General features: G+C 44.9%; 1 protein-coding gene and 1 long non-coding RNA gene across 3 annotated transcripts in view; one reads left to right on the forward strand and one right to left on the reverse strand.

The window, feature by feature from the left end:
- Nucleotides 1–23,009, forward strand: part of LOC147116899 (uncharacterized) — a 247,368-nt gene that overhangs the window by 524 nt on the left and 223,835 nt on the right. The window contains exons 2-4 of one of the 2 annotated variants that reach the window (XM_085987344.1): nucleotides 19,109–19,147; nucleotides 21,293–21,325; nucleotides 21,485–21,523. The exons of the other annotated variant lie outside the window; for it this stretch is intronic. Of the exons in view, the coding sequence (XP_085843470.1) occupies nucleotides 19,109–19,147; nucleotides 21,293–21,325; nucleotides 21,485–21,523 (111 nt within the window). The remainder of the gene's footprint in view (nucleotides 1–19,108; nucleotides 19,148–21,292; nucleotides 21,326–21,484; nucleotides 21,524–23,009) is intronic. 2 annotated transcript variants of the gene reach the window in all.
- LOC147116900 (uncharacterized) overlaps nucleotides 1,694–23,009 on the reverse strand; it is a 34,592-nt gene continuing 13,276 nt past the window's right edge. The window contains exons 2-3 of the long non-coding RNA XR_015078329.1: nucleotides 2,136–2,488; nucleotides 1,694–1,893 (exon numbers count right to left, since the gene is read on the reverse strand). This is a non-coding gene — a long non-coding RNA (uncharacterized LOC147116900). The remainder of the gene's footprint in view (nucleotides 1,894–2,135; nucleotides 2,489–23,009) is intronic.

The raw sequence follows: 23,009 nt of genomic DNA on the forward strand, positions 1-23,009 counted from the left end.
GATACCTGAAAGATGTCCAACCCGCTATTGGGTCGGGCCATTTTTCAGGCGCCCTGGTGGCCGCCTAAAACAGGCATTAGGACCCTTACATATGTAAATGAGGGGCGTAACGCCTGTTTTAAGCCCCCTGGGAAACTGGATATTGCAGAGTGGAGCAGGAGCTGGGCCTGCTCTGCTCCGGATTCTTCAGCAGTTACTGTATCCAGTATTCTGATAGTTACCATCCACTGTGCCCGCTCCACCCTTACTCCAGACTTACCTTCGAGCAAGGTAACTGGTCCAAAATTCAGCTTTTTAAAATGGGTGAGCTGGAGGCATGATAGGCACAAGAAGCTTGCCCAGATAATGTTAATTATTCTCGAGGCTCAATTTCGTGCCGAACTCAGGTTGGGATGCGTACAGTTTGCACACCACTGGCTAAGCGCCTAAAAAAGGGCCATAATCGATTTCTAGACAAAATAGTCCTACAAATGAACACAGATTTAAAATCCCAAGTCAGGTCCTCTCTCACAATGCGCTGGACTGGGCAAATAGCCTCAAAGCCTGATTCCATTCAAGGTTGTGATCTCACATAGCATATTTGTATGTTTAAATTGTCCGCTGAGTGATTTAGAAAGATAAAGAAGCAAAGACATAAAACTACAAGATGAGCATTTGTGTGAATGAAAATTACCTGGAGAGTGGGATTTGTGTTATCAGGCAGATCAATCCAGCAAAACTGTTGTGGAAAATAAGAAAGTTTATAAGAATGCAGCACCTACAAGTAAGCATGTTTAAAATAGTTCAAGCCCCAGAGGCTTTGCCAGAATTGTGCAGCTGTCACAATTTTCAGCTGTCTAAGTAAATATATATCTGTGACTAAAAAGTTATATGACAGTATTTAAAATGCTAATAGCTTACAAAATAATGGTGAAGAATGGATCGCCATCTCCCATCATTTGGGAATCTTGAATTCTCCAGAGATGAAAAGGAAGCTCACAGCTGATGCTAAATTGCAAAAAGGCCGAAAAGTTAATTCCTAGCACTACACTGGGGGGCATTTTAAAACATACACCTAAAATGGTCACAAAATCAGCGGAAGGCATCGCCACCTGCCTAAAGCCAACATTGGGTGACATGAACCAGGTGTGGGCCTCATTTTCATGCAGCAGGTGAGCTGTAGATGCCAAACAGGTGCAGCTGCAGCTCTCCATTTGTGGGAAGGTGGGAAATCAGTCAGCTTCTGCACTGAGCCCGTCAGCACGTTGGGCCTAGTGCAGGGGCTGGGGGGATGGATTCCCGAGGCGCGTTCCAGCAGTGGCCCACACTCCTGCTCCTCCTAGCCCCGTGAAAATAAAATAAAATAAAAGGTTTGCGGCCTTTTTGTGGAGCAGCCACCAGTGATGCCTTTAAGTAGAATTGCTTAGTCTACTCAGCACCTGGAACAAATGGGTAGAGCACGCATGATGCACACTTCACCCATTAAAAAAAATTCCTTCCTGGGATGTGGGCATCGCTGGCAAGGCCAGCAGTTATTGCCCATCCCTGAGGAGGGAGTTCCAGGATTTTGATCCAGCGATGATGAAGGAACGGCGATATAGGTCCAAGTCAGGATGGTATATGACTTTGAGGGGAACTTGGAGGTGGTGGTGTCTCCATGCACCTACTGCCCTTGTCCTTCTAGGTGGTACAGGTCAAGGGTTTGTACCTCAAAATTACTATTGGGTTCTCCAAGTAGGACCTTGATTTACATATTTAAACAGCCTCCCGCCTGAAACTGGTGCGAGTACAGTGCGCCCAATGGATGACCAAGGTTCCTCCCTTCTCGATTGTCCTCTACCAGCAGCCCTTTTTTCAGGTGAGCAAACAGGTGGGTGGCATCGAAAATCTTCTATTCTGTATCTTGCACTCCTCCTAGCAGAGACAAAAAAAATTATAAAGGAGAACCAATAACAATTGTTGGAGGCCAATGGAGAGAAATGTATGCAAAACTGTGGAAAGGTGGCCCTGAACACATTCAAACCTGTGTTAGCATACATGTCTGTATGAAAAACGTAACTAAAGCTCTACACACAGGCACTTATATTTCACCATTGATTGAAGACAGATAAAGATTTATTGCAATGATAAATAACAACTGATCCTGCATCACTTACACTGTTGTGGCTATGGAACCAAATGTCTACTCAATAAGACCCATATCTTCAAGCATCTTCTATTGGAAAGCAGGATCACAAAGGAGTGTATCTTGAACCAACTCTGGAAGGGCAGTTAGTACATCGGCCCTTTACCCTGCATCTGTTGCTTGCAAGTATGGATGACAATGCTTGATATCCTGCTGAATTTTCCTGTACTGCTGGGTGCTGCACACCTGATTCTTCTTGCACTGTGCAGATAGAAGGAATATATAAATATACAATTTAAATATAGTATGCAAGTCTAACATAGTTAAAAGTTTCTCACCCATCATCTTTGAAACGTCTGACTCTCTGTTCTGTGCCTGCGTAAGCTGCAAAAGCAATATACAGTGATTTCAGTCCTGTAAATTCCTTTCTTCAGTACCATGTATTTGCTATAATGGAATATATAATGCCATTTACATTAGCATGATGTTTCACTAGTTCTACCTTCCTTGTTTTGTGTAAGTACATTGTCTTCTGCACTTACATCATAAGATTGTTACATATAGATCTATACTGACCTTCATCTCCATATTAAGGCAGGCCAAACTTTCACGTACAAAATTAAAATACTGCAAATGCTGGAAATCTGAAATAAAAACAGAAAATGTTGGAAATACACAGCAGGCCAGGCAGCATCTGTGGAGAGAGAAACAGAGACAGACATCGACCTGAAACGTTAACTCTATTTCTCTATCCACAGATGCTGCCTGACCTGCTGTGTATTTTCAGCATTTTCTGTTTTTATTTCAAACTTTCATATAATTCATTAATATATCTGAGTAATTAAACCACTTTCCGCATCCATTCATAAGTTGTAAAACTTTAACATTCATACCCATGAATTTGTAGTAAGATTCTTGGCTTACTTTGGTGAACTTCTTCTGTTGCATTGCCACACAATGCACCTCCTGACAGGAATTCTACACCACCCTTCATCTCAAAGAAGTTCACCAGGATCTCCAAGCCTTAGGGGGAAAAATTCAGTTGGTTAGCGCCTCCAGTTAGCGCCTGGCAGGGGTGCTAATGGGGCGTTGATGCATAAGCACCAGGGCGCGGCGAATCCAGTGACGCATGCCAAATCCAGCCCCCCCATCCCCCGTAGTGCTGCTGCTATGAGTTACCACCGGGGACCTCAGTGCCAGGCAGATCGTGACATCAGTGAGCGTGCAACGCTCAATGGTGCCCGATCTGCAAAATTAATTGTCGCCCCCCGCCTTAGCCCTCGCCCCAACAGCGACAGGGAAAGGAGGAATCAAACAGTCAGATGCCGGCTTCAGGGGCACTACTTAAGGGGATCATGAGTAATAAGTCGCAGCTGTCATGTTAGTGCTGACTGCTTCCTTGTCAGTTTGACATTGTGCAACAGTTTCATTCAGTCATTTAAAGGTTGTTTAGTATCAGGAGTGTTGTGGCTACTATCAATTAGTTACATTTATTCTCACAACATATCAAAGTGTTACACTTGGTTACATTAATGGGGGCTGTACTAGCAGTCAACCTCGCCCTACAGGATCTACAGCGGAGGGAGCAGAGGCAGCAAGAAAGATTGGAACATGTGGCCAGAGAGAGGAGAAAGGCCATGAGGGCTCTCAACAGGGGGCCTTACCCTCCGAGGGTATTCTGAGAGCACTTCCCCACCTCCAATTAAGCGAGGAGCAGTGTATTAGAAGGCTCCACTTCAACAAGGAGATGGTTACAGAATTCTGCTACTTCCTGCAACCAGATCTCAAGCCTGAGATCAGGGCGACCACGGCTCTCTCAGTGGCAGTCAAGGTCACCGTCGCCCTCAATTTCTACGCCAGCAGATCCTTCTAGCCTGCAACAGGAAACACAGCTAATATCTCTCAGTTCGCCGTCCATCACTGCATCCGGAGGTCACAGAGGCTCTCTACAGTAGGAGAAGAGACTACATTTATTCCCCATCACTAGAGAGAAGCAAGACCAAAGTGCATGTGGCTTTGCCAGGATAGCGGGCTTCCCCATGGTGCAGGGCATCATTGACTGCACCCACGTGGCTTTGCGGGCACCACATAACAATCCTGAGATCTTCTGTAACCACAAAGGCTGCCACTCACTTAATGTGCAGTTGGTGTGCGACCACAGACAGCGAATCCTCAATGTGAATGCCCGCTATCCTGACAGCAGCCACAATGCCTTTATCCTGCGCCAGGCCGGTGTGCCAGCGCTCTTCCAGCCACCACATCAAGCTTGCGGCTGGCTAGTCAGAGACAAGAGTTATCCGCTCTGCACCTAGCTCATGACTCCCCTCCGCAACCCCAACACTCCTGCCCAGCACTCATATGAGAACCAGACTGCCACCAGGAACATCATCGAGCAGACCATCGTGGTGCTCAAGCAATGGTTCCGCTGCCTTGACCGCTCGGGAGGAGCCCTCCAGTACTTGGCGGAGCGGGTGTCCCATTTTGTCATAGTCTGCTGCATGCTACACAACTTGGCCACCATGAGGGCTCAGCCCTTGCCACGAGGGATTGTGAGACCACCTCAGGAGGAGGAAGAGGGAGAGGAGGAGGAGGAGAAGGATGAGGAGGAAGATTAAGACAAGGAGGAGGAGGAACAGGAACGAGGGAGGAGGCAGCCACTGAATTGGCCTCCCTCCCGGAAGGGCGGTCCGTGACCGCCTCATCAGACTGCGGTTCCAATAAATGAAACCCCAGATCCCCACTGCTCACCACATCCCCATCATTCCATCCTTGTCACAGGCCATATCACAGCGCAAAGCTGTAATGAGAGACACCACAAAATAATCCAAACTGAAGTAATAAGTTTATTAATAACCAGTGAACACATATTTACATCAACAATATTACCTATTCACCCTTGTGCAATCCCTTAGTGCCTCTTGTTACTGTGCCTTTGTCTACTCTAGTACTCCAATGAAGTGTTGGCCCAATGCCTGCAGCACGGCTGGTGGGAAGCTGCTGAATGTCCGTGCGGGAGACTTCAAATGGCCTTGCAGGACACCCTTGACCAGCTCTGGGCTTGGAAGACCCAGCTGTAGACTGCACCACCTCAGCATGGGCGGCAGCAGTCTGGTCTGGCTGGATGACAGGCAGCGACAAGGACAATGGCGGAGTGCCAGTGGTGGGAGCAGGAATGCTGAGAGAGGACAGCAGCTTCCTGCTCCACTGACTCACTGCCACTTTCCCGGGGTAGCACCTCAGCATCCCTAGCAATCTGTTGCAACACAGATTGCTGCGACACCATGGAAGCCCCGGTCGACAGTGGTAGACCCAGCCACGATGGCAGCAGTCAGAGCTTGCCTAACATCAAGCTGAGACTGCATGAGAGGAGTCTGAGATTGAATGCCACCAAGCATAGACTGCATTACTGCACTAAGACGATGGGCTCCATGGTGTGCGCAGAACTCTGTACAATGTTGGAGTTGGACTCCTCCATGCTCCTTACCATTGCCAAGGGACCCTCAGGCACACTTCTTCTAAAGGCCTCCCCATCGAGGTCCTCATCTGCGTCCTGTGCAGCAGAGCTTGCACGTGAACTCGCCCTCCGGGGAGCTGGCTCCTGAGCTACCCTTTCCCCCTGGCCTTGCTGCAGCCGGCTCGTCCTGTGCAGATTTCGCTACTATACTAGCCTCTAAAGAACGTATAGTGCCAGTATCTGAGCTGGTGCCTGCAGGTGAGACATGCAGTGACGCGGTGTCTTCTTCTTCCTCCTCTTCTCCCGCCTCGCTCTCAATGGTATAATCAGGGACAGGCTGCTCAGGTGATTACTCATTATCTGAAAGCATAAAGGCACAAAATTCGGGTTAAGGTGAGGGGAGGAGGCAGGAAGGGAGAAATGCATGCATGCAGCATAATTAGCTGGAAAGTGTGAAAGGCTTGTGAGGTGAGGGGGAAGTGGGATGTGAGAAGAAGGAGTAGGGATGAACATAATGTTGTTGTCCCCAAGGGGGTCAATGTCGCCAGTGGCCACGGCGACCACCATCTGGCGCCCAATAATCTACAGCACTCGAGTCTCTAGCTCAGACAGTGGTTGGATGTCGGCTTGTTCCTCCATCTGTGCACTCCTGCTCCGTCCTGTTGTGAGCCACCTTGTTCTGCAAGAGAATGGAAAGTGGAGCAATGTGTTTGGGTGATGTGCCTGCCATAGTTGAATAGCTGTCATTGTGTGCAAGGTGTGAGATGTGGGTGTGAGTGTTGGTAGGTAGAGATTGTCGATGGGTGAGTGTTGGGGAAATGGTGCTTTGGGCAGTGTGTGCAGACTGTGGTTCACATGGTGGTATGTAGCATTTGTTGAAGAATTGACTCACCCTGACCACCCGAGTAAGGTCGTTAAATTTCTTCCTGCACTGTGGGTCCTGGGGACCACAGTGCTGCCTGAGACATACTGGGCTACCTCCCTCCACATGGTGCGGAAGACTTGTGGCGAGGGCCTCCTGCCACTTGCCGGGTAGAGCACTGCCCTCCGTCTTTCGCAGAATCGCAGAATCGCAGAATCGCAGAATCCCCACAGTGCAGATAGAGGCCATTTCGGCCCATCGAGCCTGCACCGACGCATATCCCACCCTATCCCCGTAACCCCATGTATTTAATCCCCTAACACTAAGGGTCAATTTATCATAGCCAAATCAACCTAACCTGCACATCTTTGGACTGTGGGAGGAAACCGGAGCACCCGGAGGAAACCCACGCAGACACGGGGAGAATGTGCAAACTCCACTGCGAACACCAATGCCTCCAATGCATGGTCATAGAATCTGCGGGCTCTCTCCCTGGGGCATGGATCTGCCATCATTATGGTTGCTTGAGTCGTTCAGCAGCTCCTTCTCCTTGACCTGCTGCTGCTGACTGAGACAACTGCACAGCCAGAAATGATGAGAATGAGGTTCTGCAGCATCAATGAACGTCCCCTCTAAGAACTGGAAACAGCCTGTGGCAATGATGACTTGTGATTCGACTGCACCTGATATTGGCCAGCGCTTTGAGTTTAATGCCGCTGAGCTAGGCCATTAGCGTTTGATTTAGTACTCCAATCCTTTCTTTGTGCAATGAGACTGAATTTTGCGTGCAGTCTGAAGCATTAGCTAATTCTCAAACTTTTCAAAAGTTACCGCCCATTCCTGGGCTATAATTAATTTCTCCCCCTTCGTCATTATTCAGGCTTTACAAACATTTGGTGCAGAATTTGTAAATGTTTCAGCTTTCCATACTCCACATGAAGTTAACTATTGATTTCAACATTCATACTAGCTACACTGTTCATTAGTTGCTTCAGAAGTGTGAGATAGGCGTTATTACACATGTGCCTTGATTGGCCATTTATCTGTGGCTCTCATTATCATTATCGAATATACCTTGCAAAAATCAGCCAAAAAATATTGGAAGCACATGTCATTTTGATTGTCAACCATTAAATTAAGTACAATCAAAAACTTGCCTTGAATAAATCTATGCTGGCTGCCCTTGATTAATCCATGCATTTCTAAACGCTCATTCATTTTATCTGAAGTTATGATTCTAAGAGTTTGCCTAAAACTGACATTAGACTAACTGGTCTAGTTTCTCAATTATCCTTCTCTCCCTTTCTGAACAAGGGTGTATGTTGGCTACACCCCAGTCCAAAGCCACAATTTGGACATTTAAGGAGGACTGAAAAATAGTGGCCAGGCCTCTGCTACCTCCTCTCTGACTTCTTTCAAGAGCCTACACTGCATGCAATCAAAGCCTGATTACTTATCCACCTTGTGTCCTGCTCATGGTCTTTAGAAACAATTATTTTTCTACTGTAATCTCTAATAATTGTTTCATTTCCTCTTCTAGTACATCTACATTTTCAGTTCCACCATTATTTGTAAAATCTTCATCCTCTACAATTAGACTGCCTTCCCCTTCATCCTTGAGAGGTCAACACCTCTCTTTCACCATTCTTTTACTTTTTATATGCTTATAAAAACTCTTACTATTTCCTTTTATATTATGCACCAGCTTTTTAGGGACTGGAATTCTGGTCAAGCCTAAGCGGGAGACCAGGTAAAAGTTCACTTGCCTGTGGCCATAATTTTGGGGTCGAACCCGGTTCTGCTCTGCTTCCCCTGTCTTGCCATTTTCCAGGATTACGGAGGGGGGGGGGGCGGCGGAGGTGTGGCCGGATCTTCCACCCTATGTGAAGAGGGTGTATCTGGGATGTGCCCTCAGAATTCAGTGCAACTATTGCCAACTCAGAGCTGGCATAAGCCCTGTTGCGGTCTTTTGAAAGCTTTGATCCCAGCATGGATCGATGATTACCTGCTGTCTGAAGACAAAATGGCTCCTTTCAAAGAAGAAGCCTGTTGCTCTGTTATCATTTTCTTTTATAGTCTGCAAGGGCTTCGGGGCACGTCAGAGCCGTTCTAGGCCACACCACCTTGCAAAAGTGGATTAGGGTAGGCGCTGCTGAAGCGGCCTTTCCTGACCATGCAAATGACTCCATCCCTGCAATTTGGAATAGGTTCTATGCCTCTGTGGTTGGATGGATGGGGATTTCACTCCACCATATTTTCACCAATGGAACGGGACACCCAGAATTTCAGTTATGAAACCTATCATTATGCATAAGAGTCTCCAAACCAAACTACCTGAAGATCCACACAGGTAGAGTTTCTGCTTACCCATATGGATAGCATACTCTCTCCCACTTAGTTTAATCTCAAGAGCCAAAGCCTAGTGAACCCCTAAGTGTCATCAGGGCTATTACTGGGGTTTAACTAGTAAAACTGCACAGCCTACCAGCACAGAACACTGATAAGCTCCTTGGTGCTTATCCAGCCAAAACCACCCTATCCATTGGAGCACTGGAGCTACAAATCTTCACAGCTCATGTAGGCTAGAGGAAGCATACTGTTGCTTGCCCAGTAGCCTGAACCATAAAGATGAACTATTTTGAAATACAACTTATATTCCAGAAATGTAATCTGCAATGGAACTATACTGTCATTAAAGAAAGAAGAGAAGTACTGAATTGCCACTCACCCTTCTCACAGCAATCCTGAAGGATTGCCCAAGCTAAAATTGTCATTCATAAAACTTCCAGGTACCAATATGAATTTACAACTGGGGCAGGTTCCCCTTGCATCTTCAAATTATTATCCTTGCAATCCCTTCTTAAGGCATGGAAAGTCATAATATCACATTTAGTTCACACATTACCACTAATTAACACAGTGCCCAAGATGGTGAGTAGAGCATCCAAAATCTCCAGGTGAATCTTCCACAATACAAAGGCTGAAATTAAGCACTTTTGTTCTCTTTCAACAGAAAATGTTCAAAATGATCCTTATGAGGGAAGTAAGTTCTAGACAGGAAAAAGACAATTGTTTCCAAATATGTTATGGACGTCCCAGTGGTACAGGGACCTATGTCACAGAGGGAATAAATATTGATTTGATACCATAGACAGTGAGACAGAAGCTCGGGCACTTTACAAATGTCAGTACAACGCTAGAGATTGAATTATAGGTTTAAAATCTCCTCCAAGACATATTACCCTAAGTTTTGCAACCAAACACCAAGAGTAACCCATCAAAATGAATATGGGCATTACGATCAGAAAAGCTAGTCCAAAGTATGTCGCTGTCAACAGAATTGGTGGAGAATGAAAACAATTACTAATTATTTATAGCTCTCAAAGTGTAAACTTTTTTTTACTTCGTTAAGTATTGTGAAAATTCTTAAACATTAGAGGGGTTGAGACCAGAGCAGGTAGGTTCTGGTAGGAGCGCATGAGGATTGCTTTGGTTTTACAAGCATTAAGCTGGAAGCAATTTCAGCTCATAGGCTTTGAATTTCTGATTATTAAGTGGGTTGGATTCTTGGTCAGGAGGCCAGAAAATGCGGCAGAACCCAGTTCTTCTGAGACTTTTGGCCAATTGCACCCTCATGAGAAATTCTGACATGGGGGACAGATAAATATTCCGTCTGCCCATTCAATGGTTTGTGTGCCTTGAGGATGTTTCTAGGCTTCTGTGGGAATTCTGCCCAGTATACCCTTCAAAAACTGAAAGCTGGCCCCAGAAAAGGGCCCGGAACTCTTCCAGCTAAAAGTAATCGATTCTGGAGGGGATCGATTACAACCAAAAAATGCCCCAATGCTTCCATTGGGAACTGAAGATTTTTTTTTTAATCACCTTTTTACCGTTCCCTTCCTGAGCCTCCTTTCCCCTACTGGAGTGGTGTGATGTTCTGACACTGATGTTTGCGGATTACGGTGGGCACCATTTACGCACTCTTACTGGCACGATGCACCCGCCCCAAGTACACAAAAGAGTTCTTTCCCATAATTTGGGACGGGGTCTAGACCGTATCACTCGAGCGGTCTTATGGCACTTTCCACCACACTTCCATTGGCAGAATGGGCCGATCAGAATTTTGGGCCCATGATGTTGTTATCCAATTGATATGAAAGTAACATAGCCTGTCATTGGTCCTGCAATAGTTTCTCATGTTGTCTAGCTGTAAATTCAGTGGGAGATTGACTTGAATCTCAAAGAAACAGCTCAAATGGTCATTTTAACCCGTTTCCAATGTTTCTACAGAGGTTCTGCCAATCTGCTGCTCGAGAAGCCCCGCAAAAGTTTTTCTTTTTCTTTCCTCTGTTTCAGTGAAAACAATATGCCCTCTTTGGGTAGTCCTTCAGAAATACCCTGAAGTGCAAGGGAGCAGAGATTTGCCATCACAGCTGCTCCATTTTCCTCTGTTTTGCATCTGAGAAATAAACATTTTTAGAGCTCAAGCAGAGGAAATTCAGCCTCATTCAGTGAGACTTTTCCAGTCGGTCCTACTGAGCCCACTAAGTCCTAGACAGAGAAAAGTCTACTTGAAAGACACTTCAGTTCTCTTTCCAAACATTTTGGAGTTTAAGAGCTTCCTAATGGCACAGGGCATTGCTGTCAGTATGGGTGGATGATAGTTTGACATCCTAAGCAACTGCCTGGAACTTTTGCGGGACTTCTCGAGCAGCAGATTGGCAGAACCTCTGTAGAAACATTGGAAACGGGTTAAAATGACCATTTGAGCTGTTTCTCTGAGATTCAAGTCAATCTCCCACTGAATTTACAGCTAGACAACATGAGAAACTATTGCAGGACCAATGACACTGGAGCTTAGGCACGCTATAAATATCAGTGCAACAATTTAGCGTGAACTACAGCTTTAAAACCTCATCCAAAGCACGCACGTTTTACTTCAGAGCTTTGGCTCAGTGGTAGTACTCTTGCCTCTCAGTTAGAAGGTTGTGGGTTCAAGCCACAATCCAGAGACTTGGCTCTAGGCTGAAACTTCAGTGCAGTGCTGAGGGAGTGCTGTACTGTTGGAAGTGCCATTTTTCATATTATATAATAAACTAAGACCCCCGTCTGCTCATTTAGGTGAATGTAAAAGATCTAATGACACTATTCAAAGAAGTGTAATTTCCCCTGTGTTCTGATCAACATTTATCCCTCAACCAATATCAATAAAACAGATTATCTGATCACTTAACTCTCTGCTGTTTGTGGGACCTTGCTGTGCACAAATTGACTGCCATGCTTCCCTATGTTACAACAGTAACTTCAGAAGGACTTCATTAACTGTGACACACTCCTGAGGTCATGAAAGACACTAAATGAATGCTGATTGTTTCTATATAGTATGTACTGACTAGTTAATATTCTCTGTCTACAGGATTGTTTGGAATGAACAAGAATATCTTGGACCCCTATTTTAACTGGGGGCCACTTTCCAGGGTGAGTTTTGATGTAAGTTCAAAACTCACCCACTCAGGGGGAAAAAAAAAGCCCAGGGTGTTTTAACACCAGGGCCTCGTTTAAATGTCACCAGCTGACTTCTGATCCATTCCGGGCGGGAAGTCAGCAGGAATTGGAGTAAATTCACATGACCTGGAGGCCACTCGCCGAGTAGGAAAGTTCCTGCCGGTACCAGAGTGGGTAAGTGACTACCCACATCCTTGGTAGGCTAAAAGGAAGAAAGGCTCAATTTGAAAGGCAATTGAGCTGTTTTCAAACATACAAAAATGTCAGACAGGAAAGGAGCAGTGGTTCATCTAGCCTGTCCCATACACTTGTGATGCCTTATGCATCACGATTAAGACAATCCCTACCCACCAGAAGCCATGGAATCTCCTACGAGAGGCAAACAAAACAGATATAAACCCAAGGCTAATTAGGCTAACTAGAAAATTCTTCTCCGGCCCTGCCAAGCGATTGAAACTAGTCCAGGAGATTGTACTGACCATGACTTACATTACTTGGCACCTATGATCTCTGCCCCAGCCAGGAAACAGTCAAGCTCTCTTTTGAAGGTATACAGCGAATCAGCATTCAATGTGCAAGCTGGCAATTTGTTCCATAGGTCTACTACTCTCTGAGAAAAGAATCGCCTAATATCTAATCTAGCTCTACCATTGTGTAACTTTTAAATGTGACCCCTGGTTCCCCCGCCTCCACCCAACTATTTAATTGAAATAATTTGTCAATGTGAACACAATCTAGTACTTCATTATTTTATAGATCTCAATCAAATTGCCCTCGAGTCTTCACTCCTCTACAGAATATGGACCCAGATAATTAAGCTTGTCTAATTGAGATATTTAAAATGATAAAGGGTTTTGATAGGATAGATACAAAGAAGCTATTTCCTCTGGTGGGGGAATCCAGAACAAGGGGGCTTAATCTTAAAATTACAGCTAGGCCATTTAGGAGTGAAATCAGGAAGCACTTTTTCACACAAAATGTAGTGGGAATCTGGAAGTCACTCTGCAAAAGGCTGTGGATGCTGAGTTAATTGAAATTTTCAAGACTGAGATTGATAAGAGCTTTATTCGGTAAGTGTATCAAGGAATATGGAACAAAGGCAGATATATGGAGTTGAGGTACAGATGGTGAGGGACTAATGGCCTACTCCTGTTCCTATGTTCCTATCAGGGTAACTAAGTTAGTTTAAACTGAGAATCAATTTTATTGCACTCTTCTGAAACTTTTCCAAAGCCTCAGTATCACGAGAGGTGACCAAAACTGGACACAGTATTCTAAATGAGTTCTAACCAAGGTTTTGTACATGGAAAATAGTATGTTTCGTTTTATATTGAATAGTCCTGTGAATGCAGCCCATATGTTTTAGTTATAGCATCACAACATTGTTTATGAACCTCTAGAGACTTATGAACTATGATACCAAGATCTTTTTATTTCTCCACAGGCTTCAGTTCCGTTCTCTATAAGGTGCATGTATACTTAGTGTTGGTCCTGCCCACGTGCATAACACTGTACCAGGCCATCATTAGAGTCTATTCCCCCAACATCTGTTTGCAGTAGTTTATTTTCTTCCACAGTCCTAACACTTGCACAAGTCACTGTATCCTCCGCAAACTTGCGGATCATTTCCCAAACACCTACATCTAGGTCATTAATAAAGATAGTTAAGAACAAAGGCCCTAAGGCCTAGAAATTGGGTTGGGGCGCCAAAGTGGCGCAAAAGTCGCCTGAGCGCAGGATTTAGCGCAGCGATCGGAGTGATACCGATCGCCAGAAATTCAGTTTCAGTGCCCCTCGAGGGAGACGGGGCGAGGCTCGAGGCGCTCCGCGTCCCTCTTAGGGCGCTGAAACTGATTATCGCAGCGCAACGTGCCACAGCGCCACATGCTGCGGCACAGCACGCTGCGGTACTGCAGGCCTTCCTCCCACTGTTAAGGGGGAGGTGCCTGCAACAGCGCGATCCCCGCTCGCGAGTGCCGGCAAATGAGCCCGGCACCAAGGAGAAGTGCCGGGCTCTCGGGAAACAGCCGGCAATGCCGCGGGGGGGGGGGGGGGTGGTTAGGAGGCCGGGGACGGAGGTGCTGGCAGGCTGCCGCCGAAAAAGCGGCCGCCCCGCACCTCCACCTTAACTTGCACCGCTGCCGGCACAGTAAGGCCCCGTGAACCGGGCGCGGGTAGCGAGCGGCGCAACTGCGGCGTTCGCTACCAAATATCGCGAACGGGGCACGAATGGGGTGCTGCGCACACCGATGACGTCATCAGTGGCGGCGCAGCGCAAATGCCTAACGCCACCATTAGCGCCCCTACTGAATATCGCGGGAGACGCAGCCAGTGGCGCTACAGCCACTGACTGCCTCTTTAGGCGCTAACAGGTGGCGCTACTCACCCAATTTCTCCCCCTAACAGTGATCTCTGAGGGACAGTCTCCAAGCAGATTTACTGCCATTGATAATAACTCTGCCTACGGGTATGTAGCCAATTCTTAATCCACTGTAGCAGCTTCCCACTAATTCCACAGGACTTAAAAATAACAAATGAAGGTAACTAAGTATGGATTGAGAAAAGACCCTTGGAAGCTCACAGAATTAAGAAAAAGTGATGGTATGGATGTGAAATTGGCTCAGTGACAGGAAGCAAAGGGTGGTGGTGGATGGATGTTTTTCAGACTGGGAGGTGGTTTGCAGTGGTGTTCCCCAAAGGTCAGTTTTGGGTCCATTAACTTTTCAATTTTTATAAACATCTTAGACTCGGGTGTGGGGAGTAGCATTATAAAGTTTACAGATAATACTTGGCAAAGTAGTAGATAGTGATGAGGATAGTTATAGGCTTCAGGATGACATAGACAGGAAGGTGAAATGGGCAGAAGCATGGCAGATGGAGTTCAATGCGGAGAAATGTGAAGTGATGCACTTCAGAAGTAGTATGGAAAGACAGTATACTGTAAATGGCATGATTTTGAAAAGTATAGATGAGCAGAGAGACCTCCGTGTCCGTATACATAAATCCTTAAAGGTGGGAGGGCAAGTTGATAAGGTGGTTAAAAAAGCATATGGGTTACCTGGGTTTATAAATAGAAGACTAGAATATAAAAGTAGGGATCATGCTAGAACTTTATAAATCACTGGTAAGACATCAGCTGGAGTATTGTGGACATCGCTGGGCACCGCACTTCAGGAAAGATGTAAAAGGCCTTTGAAAGAGTCTTCCTCTTCTTCTTTCGTATGGTAGTAGCAAAGCAAAGCAAATGTCAATATCCAAGTCAAATATCCAGGCCAAAGCTTCCGGTGTAACAGCGTGGATATCTTGTAGGCTGCCTGAGAATTTCCTCTGAGGGTAGTGCTCAATGATGTGCTCCAGGGTTTGATCAGGAGCTCCACAGTCGCATGATGGAGATGCTTTAACCTTCTATCTATGGAGAAGGTGGCAGCATCTACCATGACTGGTTCTGAGGTGGTTGATGGTTGTCCACTGTTTGCAAGGAAGGTTTGATCCTACAGGTTGTACAGTGGGGTCCTCTATAAGGAATCCATTTCGTATGTCACAGTTCTTCCAAGCATTTCACCATCAGTCATCAAGGCTGAGGGGAGATCGCCGAAGGGCTTCGACGACGGTCCAAAATGGTCTTCTAGATTTGAGACGGGTTGGTGGTAGGTTGTTCAAGTTGGCGTGGATCGGCATGTCTTTGCTGGTGTAGTAGTTGTATTCTCTGGAGACTGCATATTCGCGGTGTAGGTGTGGTGGTGCGATGTTGCAAGCACGGGCAGCCGTGATGTTGATAAAAGCGTACCAGGTGCTAATTCTCATAGTAGAATTCAGCTGGTCATCAATGGATTTGACATGCGGACTTGATAGCCATGCCGGAGAGCAGTACTCCACTGTAGAGTACACCAGGGTGAGTGCTGCCGTACGGAGGGTTTGAGCATCTGCTCCCCATGTGGATCCAGTGAGTTTCTGGATCAAGTTGACCTTACTCTTTAGTTTCATCCCAAGGTTCTGGAGATGTTGTCTATATGGCAGGGTGTGATCAAGCGCGACTGTTTTGGCATGGTTTACCTCTGTGCCGCAAAAGGAGACTTTCAAAGCTTTGTTTACTTGATGGGTGTCGAGGTGGAATGTCGAGGTGACGGTCTTTTGCGTGTTTGGCCGAAGTCGCCATAGATAAGGGAGAACCAGTGGATGTGGTGTATTTGGATTTTCAAAAGGCTTTCGATAAGGTCCCGCATAAGAGATTAGCGTGTAAAATTAAGGCATATGGGATTGGGGGCAAAGTATTGACTTGGATAGAGAACTGGTTGGCAGACAGAAAGCAAAGAGTTGGAATAAACGGCTCTTTTTCCGAGGGGCAGGCAGTGACTAGTGGGGTACCGCAGGGATCGGTCCTTGGACCCCAGCTATTCACAATATATATTAATGATCTGGATGAGGGAACTAGATGTAATATCTCCAAGTTTGCAGATGACACAAAGCTGGGTGGGCGTGTGTGCTGTGAGGAGGATACCGATAAACTCCAGTATGATCTGGACAGGTTGGGTGATTGGGCAGAAGCATGGCAGATGCAATATAACGTGTTCAATCAATCTTCCTCTTCTGCTTTCCTTTGCCAATCCAATATTCAAAGCAGTTAGCTAATTTCACATGACTTCACCTTCTTTACAAGTCGTTATCATGGGCATTCTGAAAGCCCAATTACATTTTATCCATTTTACAGCCCTCATTTACCATCACATAATGGGCCAGAAAATGCGGTCGGAGACATACCTCCGGAGTACGCCTCTGACCCGCGAAAGAATTACAAAAGTACCTCCTGGCGCACAGGCTGCGAAAAGTTATGATCTCAGGCCACAGAGTAATGGCCCACGGATCCCAGGGACGCGGGTGTGGAAGCATACCTGGGATCACGTGGGCCTGGTCCTCCTATCAATAAGCAGAATTCCATTTCAATCATTTACGAAGGGAATCCCCTAATGATATGCAATGGAATTCCGAAATGTAATAATTATACAATTAACAGAATTGGAATTTTATTCATAATTACCTTACTTCCAACAATTTCAATAAAATTTAATTTTTTGATAATTTTATATATCATTAAAACTGCAATCTGAGAAAATATTTGTATAAACTCATTTAATACAGTGTATGTGCATAATTTAGGATATGAAAATGTTTAATTTAAGCCTTGGATAGCCCCTTACACTGATGCAAGCGGACCCTGTGCCTGCTTCCATCAACCATAAGATTTACATGGGCAATTGCTGGCCAGTCACTGGGCAAATAGTCCAATACGTTGACAGGCGACAAGTTCCAGATTTTGAGCATGTGCAAGTGCATGCGGAAATCCCGAACTTGCGGGGCATTTCAAAGGGAATACGATGGCTTACTCTGAGAGTACGTTGTCGCAGACACCGCAATTTCAGGGCCATCATAGCCAAAGTATTTTTAAACCTGAGGGATATCTAATGTTACCAAAGAACCCCAAAAGTCATGCTGTAAGGATAGGATGAGTACACTTCCATTATTATTCTGTGATATCCTGTATGACCAGCAATACAGTTGAAATCAATTTTAAGGGTTGTCACATTAAATGTTTCAAGAAGTGATGCTTACAGGATCGAAGGACCAAGCCTGCTGGTAACATCAACTTGCACCAAACGATGCAACTTTTAACAGTTCATATCTGTAAATAATAACTTGCTCAATATTGCTTTTACTTAGGTTTTGACAGCAACATTTCCTTCGGGTCAGTGACATACCTGGGACAGAAGTCTGGTGAACATAATGTGACGGGTGGAAAATGTGGCGAGACCCATTAACACTGGGTCTCTGCCCCAAAGATCATCCTGCGCAACTTCTACCACCCACTGAGGCTTGGAGATAAAAAAAAAGGAGGCAGAGGCCAGCGAGATGGCATCACCTGTGTGATTTCCCACTGCTTCCATCTCCTCTGCTCTGATCTTACTGGATGCTGGCTAGATACTGATGCCTAGTACTATGCAGCGGCAAACCCACCAGGTTTCCAGGTTGGGGTCATTACCTGGAACAGCCCAGAAGATGGAAGCTGACTCACTTACAATCAGGCTTCTGATAAAGGGAGATAAAGGGAGCTGATTCTACTAGCTCCTCCAATGTTTTTGTCAGTTTTGCCACCTTCCACTTCATCCAGCTCTCCACACCACTTTTTGCATTTCCCCCACCCCCAAACAGGCATCGAAGCTGCCAGATTTATTTAAATTTTCTAACCCCCATCCTGGCCCATGATACTCCGCAGGGTCAGACCTCTCAATCCACAGGCACTTAGTCCACACTCTACCAAAGTTAGGGCAGCAGTGCAGGATCATCTAAGTTCCAGCCCAATATCTTTAGTGAGCATCAATTTGGCTCAGTTGGTAACACTCTTGTCTCTTAGTCCACATTTGACTCAATGAATGTTGCTGTGCTATTTGATTGACTGATACCAAGCTGTGGTTGAGCCAGAACTTCCTCTAGCTAAATATTGGCATGAGTGTATCCATCCTGATTGGTTCTTACCAGTAACTTCACACTATTCCCCTGATTCCATCCCTCTACTCAGCTGTTTCATAAGATGGAACTCAACATTACACAAACTCAGTGCCTTGCTTGACCTTCAGCTGAGTTTCAAATAGCAGTTCCATTTGACAGCATGACTGCCTATTTCCACCTCTGAAATATTGCCCATTCTCAGCATTACTGAAATGCTCCCCGTACCTTTGTTGCCTCCACCCTTGATTTTCACAACACCCTCCTAACTGGCTTCACAAGCTCTAAACAATACAAACTCAAATTCATTCAGAACTCCACCACCCATATCACATCTCACACTAATTCCTGATTGATCATCTATCACCCCAATCTTCATCAACCCTGTCCACTAGCACATTCATTTCAATATCCTTGTTCTTTAAGAATTCCTTAATGGCTTTGCATCACTGTACCACAGCAACATCCTCCAGCCTCTCACCCTCTTCTCTTCTGAGTATGAAGTAGTGTATGTTTTCCTTCCCACTCCATCATTACAACTCTACTCTCTGGAGATACCTTCTTAAAACCTCCACCTTGCTCATCTCTGCCCAGACTCCTTGCTTCTACTTTGATGGCAACATTCAATACTTACATTTTTTTATGTGTAGGATTTATGTTGAGTATTTCTATTTTTTGTCAACAGATATGTTGCAACAAGAAGAAAATCTTAGTATTGAAAACTGTAAGTTTTAAAATGAGAAAATGGTTTCATTTCAAGGACATTTAAGTTCTGTTTTGAAAATGCTGTGGTTTAAGAGCATCCACTGGTATACAGCATAGTTGGTACACCGACTGACTAAATGCTTGTTTGGTGTCAGTACTATGAGACTGGCATCCTCTGCACTGAATTACATCTGCCGCCTATCTGCCCACTGCACTAATTTGTCAATGTCCTCCTGCAGGCTCTTGCATACTTTCTCACAGTTTCAAATGGCCACTAATTTGGTACCATCAACCAACTTTACTATCATTCCCCCTCTGCCTATGTTCAAATTATTTATACAAATTGAAAATAAGAGAATTCCCAGCATAGATTCAGGACACATGCCACTTCCCCCCACCAACTACCCCCCCAACACCCCCTGCCCCGCCCCCCCCACCCAATCTGAAAAACATTCATTTACCTTTTGTTTTGCTCTCTTTAAGACTTTTTTCCATGTGCATGGATTTCTCAAGAGCAGCTGGTACAGCCAAGAGACATTTGTTTCAAACCCGAGTTATTTATGTGACAGGTCCAAGGCGGACAGGAACTATTTTATGCTTTTTCCGACAACAAATTATTGGACGGGGCAGCTGGGTGGCAGATGCACCTCAATGTAGAGAATTATGAAGTGGTACATTTCAGGAAGGACAACAGTGAAAGGAAATATACCCTTAATAGTAAGATTCTTAACAGAAGGGGCGGAATCTAGATATAGGTGGGAGTTCAGGTAGAAAAGTCCATATAAAGGGCTGATGAAACTGTCACTTAGGGCTCAGTGTCCAAATCAAAGTGGAAGATTGTGCCAATAGAAACATAGAAGATAGGAGCAGGAGTAGGCCATTTGGCCCCTCGAGCCTGCTCCGCCATTCAATGCAATCATGGCTAATCATCCAAATTCAGTACCCTGTCCCTGCTTTCTCCCCATATCCCTTGATCCCTTTGGCCTTAAGAAATATATCCAACTCCTTCTTGAATAGAGTTAATGAATTGGCCTCTACTGCCTTCTGTGGTAGAGAATTCCACAGGTTCACCACTCTCTGGGTGAAGAAATTCCTCCTCATCTCTGTCCTAAATGGCTTACCCCTTATATTAGACTGTGACCCCTGGTTCTGGACTCCCCCGCCATCGGGAACAGCCTTCCTGCATCTAGTCTGTCTAGTCCTGTTAGAATTTTATAAGTTTCAATGAGATCCCCTCTCATTCTTCTAAACTCCAGCAAGTACAAGCCCAATCGACCCAATCTTCCCTCATACATCATGGAGGCAAAGTGATTGCCTGGGCATTTGCCGACACCGGGGTCACTAGACGTGGAAAGAGGCTGATCCCAGTTGCTGCATCGCACCTTTGTGACTTGCTGGAGGAGGTTGAATGTGCTCTGAAGCATCAACAGCTTTTCTATGACTGTTCAAGCTATCCAAGAGCAGAATTCAATCAGTACCTCCATTGAAGGACTCACAACTTTCCAACTTGAGAACTGAATCATGTTCTACTGAACTGGGTCAACAGGTCCCCCATGCCAGTAGGAATTGAGTCTGGACATTGTGGGAGCCAAGATTCCTTTTCAGTCATTGAGGCACTCTCTGCCAACCCTAGAACAGAGTTCTGAGCAAGCCCAACATGTGGGTAAATCGTAACAATACAGGATGCACCATCCTGTTTGTTGTCTATTATCCATTACTCTATTATCATATCACAAAACTACCAGGATGGTAGAAGGCAAACAAGATGGACCATGGTCTTTTGTAATCTAGAAATTCCTGTGTTCCTATTGCTAGAAAAGCTCTATACCAACTTATTAAAAAGGACCATAAAAACATGGCACCAATTAGGGACTGCCTAATTCAGCTAAAATTTCTAAAATCTGTCCTGAGGAATGATGCAAAAAATTGAAACTTTTTTTTCCAATAAGTGATTTTTACAGGTTTGTTGGTGATAGTCTAACAAGACTACCTGACTAGCTATCAGTAAACAGAATGAACTTACAATGATTCTTTAATAGCTAATACTAATAATGGCTTGATGAATATATTTGTCTTGTGCCTTGATAGCAATAAATATCAATTTCAGTGCTTAATTTATGGATATGCAAGAATTGTATTAAACACTTATTTTCTTTGTCAATAGTGAATGCCATTCGAGCTTTACGAGCCCAATCAGGTAAGTCCAACAGTGATAAAAGGGTTGAACTGAAAATATTCTGGTTCTGTTTCAAATGCCACAATATTTTGTTTCAATAGTAACATCCAGTAATGTTAGTATTTAAATTTTCTTAATGTTTGGGATTTGTACTGAGGTACCTCTATTCTCTGTCAACAGACACATTGCATAGAGAACAAGCTGCTCTTCTTGAAAACAGTAAGTTCCTGAATTAGGAAAATGAATTGAAATAAATGAATCTCTTTTATGAAAAATTGTAGTGCTTAAGGGCTTTCCACTGACACAAGGCATTCTTGGTCCAAAGCATTGTGTCACAAAATGGGTCACAAGATGCTAATTTGGTGTCATAAGTCCTGTACAACACCTTGGTTAGACCACAGTTAGAATACTGTGCCTAGTTTTGGTCCCACCCTATAGTGGGTGATATAGAGGTAAAGGAAAAGGTTCAGAAGAGGGCCACAGCATAATTTGCAGTTTAAAAACGCTTATTCAGAGAGACATAAAAAGTTGGGACTATTCACTTCAGAGATGCATAAACTTCATGGAGATTTGATAGAGGTATATAAAATAATTAAAGGACTAGATTGTGTTCCTTTTGATAGATTATTTCAATTTGATAGATTGGGAAAGACCAGGTGTCATGCATATAAACTACATAAAGGTAGGGATGTTAGATAGTTCTTCTTTTCCCAGAGGATAGTAGACCTTTGGAACAAGTTGCTGGGACATGTTGTGAGTGATGACTCTCTGCAAGCCTTCAAAAGAGAGCTGCACCAGTTCATGGCCATGACGGCGATCACGTCTTATTAAAGGTAGGTGAAATACCAGGTAATATCAGTATGGTCAATTTTCCAAATGTTTTTCCTAATTGAACTTGGAGTTTTATATATTTTTGCCTCTCCCAGGAGATTACAGGGCTGCTGGTGGGTAGGGTGAACTCTAATCATGATGCTTCAGGCATGCTGACTGTGTGGAGCAGGCTCGATGAACCAAATGGTCTTTTCCTCCCTGTCATTTTCTTATATTCATATTTACCTGGAGAACCTCAACATTCTTGGACACTGCTTCTCTATTAGACCTAGGATTGGTGTCCTGGACCAGTACATCTTCCCCCTATGATATGGTCTTCTCTATTGGACCTAGGATTGGTGCCCTGGACCAGTACATCTTCCCCCTATGATATGGTCTTCTCTATTAGACCTAGGATTGGTGCCCTGGACCAGTACATCTTCCCTCTATGATATGGTCTTCTCTATTAGACCTATGGTTGGTGTCCTGGACCAGTACATCTTCCCCCTATGATACTGCTTCTCTATTAGACCTAGGATTGGTGTCCTGGACCAGTACATCTTCCCCCTATGATATGGTCTTCTCTATTAGACCTAGGATTGGTGTCCTGGACCAGTACATCTTCCCCCTATGATACTGCTTCTCTATTAGACCTAGGATTGGTGTCCTGGACCAGTACATCTTCCCCCTATGATATGGTCTTCTCTATTAGACCTAGGATTGGTGTCCTGGACCAGTACATCTTCCCCCTATGATACTGCTTCTCTATTAGACCTAGGATTGGTGTCCTGGACCAGTACATCTTCCCCCTATGATACTGCTTCTCTATTAGACCTAGGATTGGTGTCCTGGACCAGTACATCTTCCCCCTATGATATGGTCTTCTCTATTAGAC

This window comes from Somniosus microcephalus, chromosome 5 (assembly GCF_052327205.1).
Source record: "Somniosus microcephalus isolate GS21.2 chromosome 5, FLI_Smic_1.0, whole genome shotgun sequence".
Classification (NCBI taxonomy): Eukaryota; Metazoa; Chordata; class Chondrichthyes; order Squaliformes; family Somniosidae; genus Somniosus; species Somniosus microcephalus.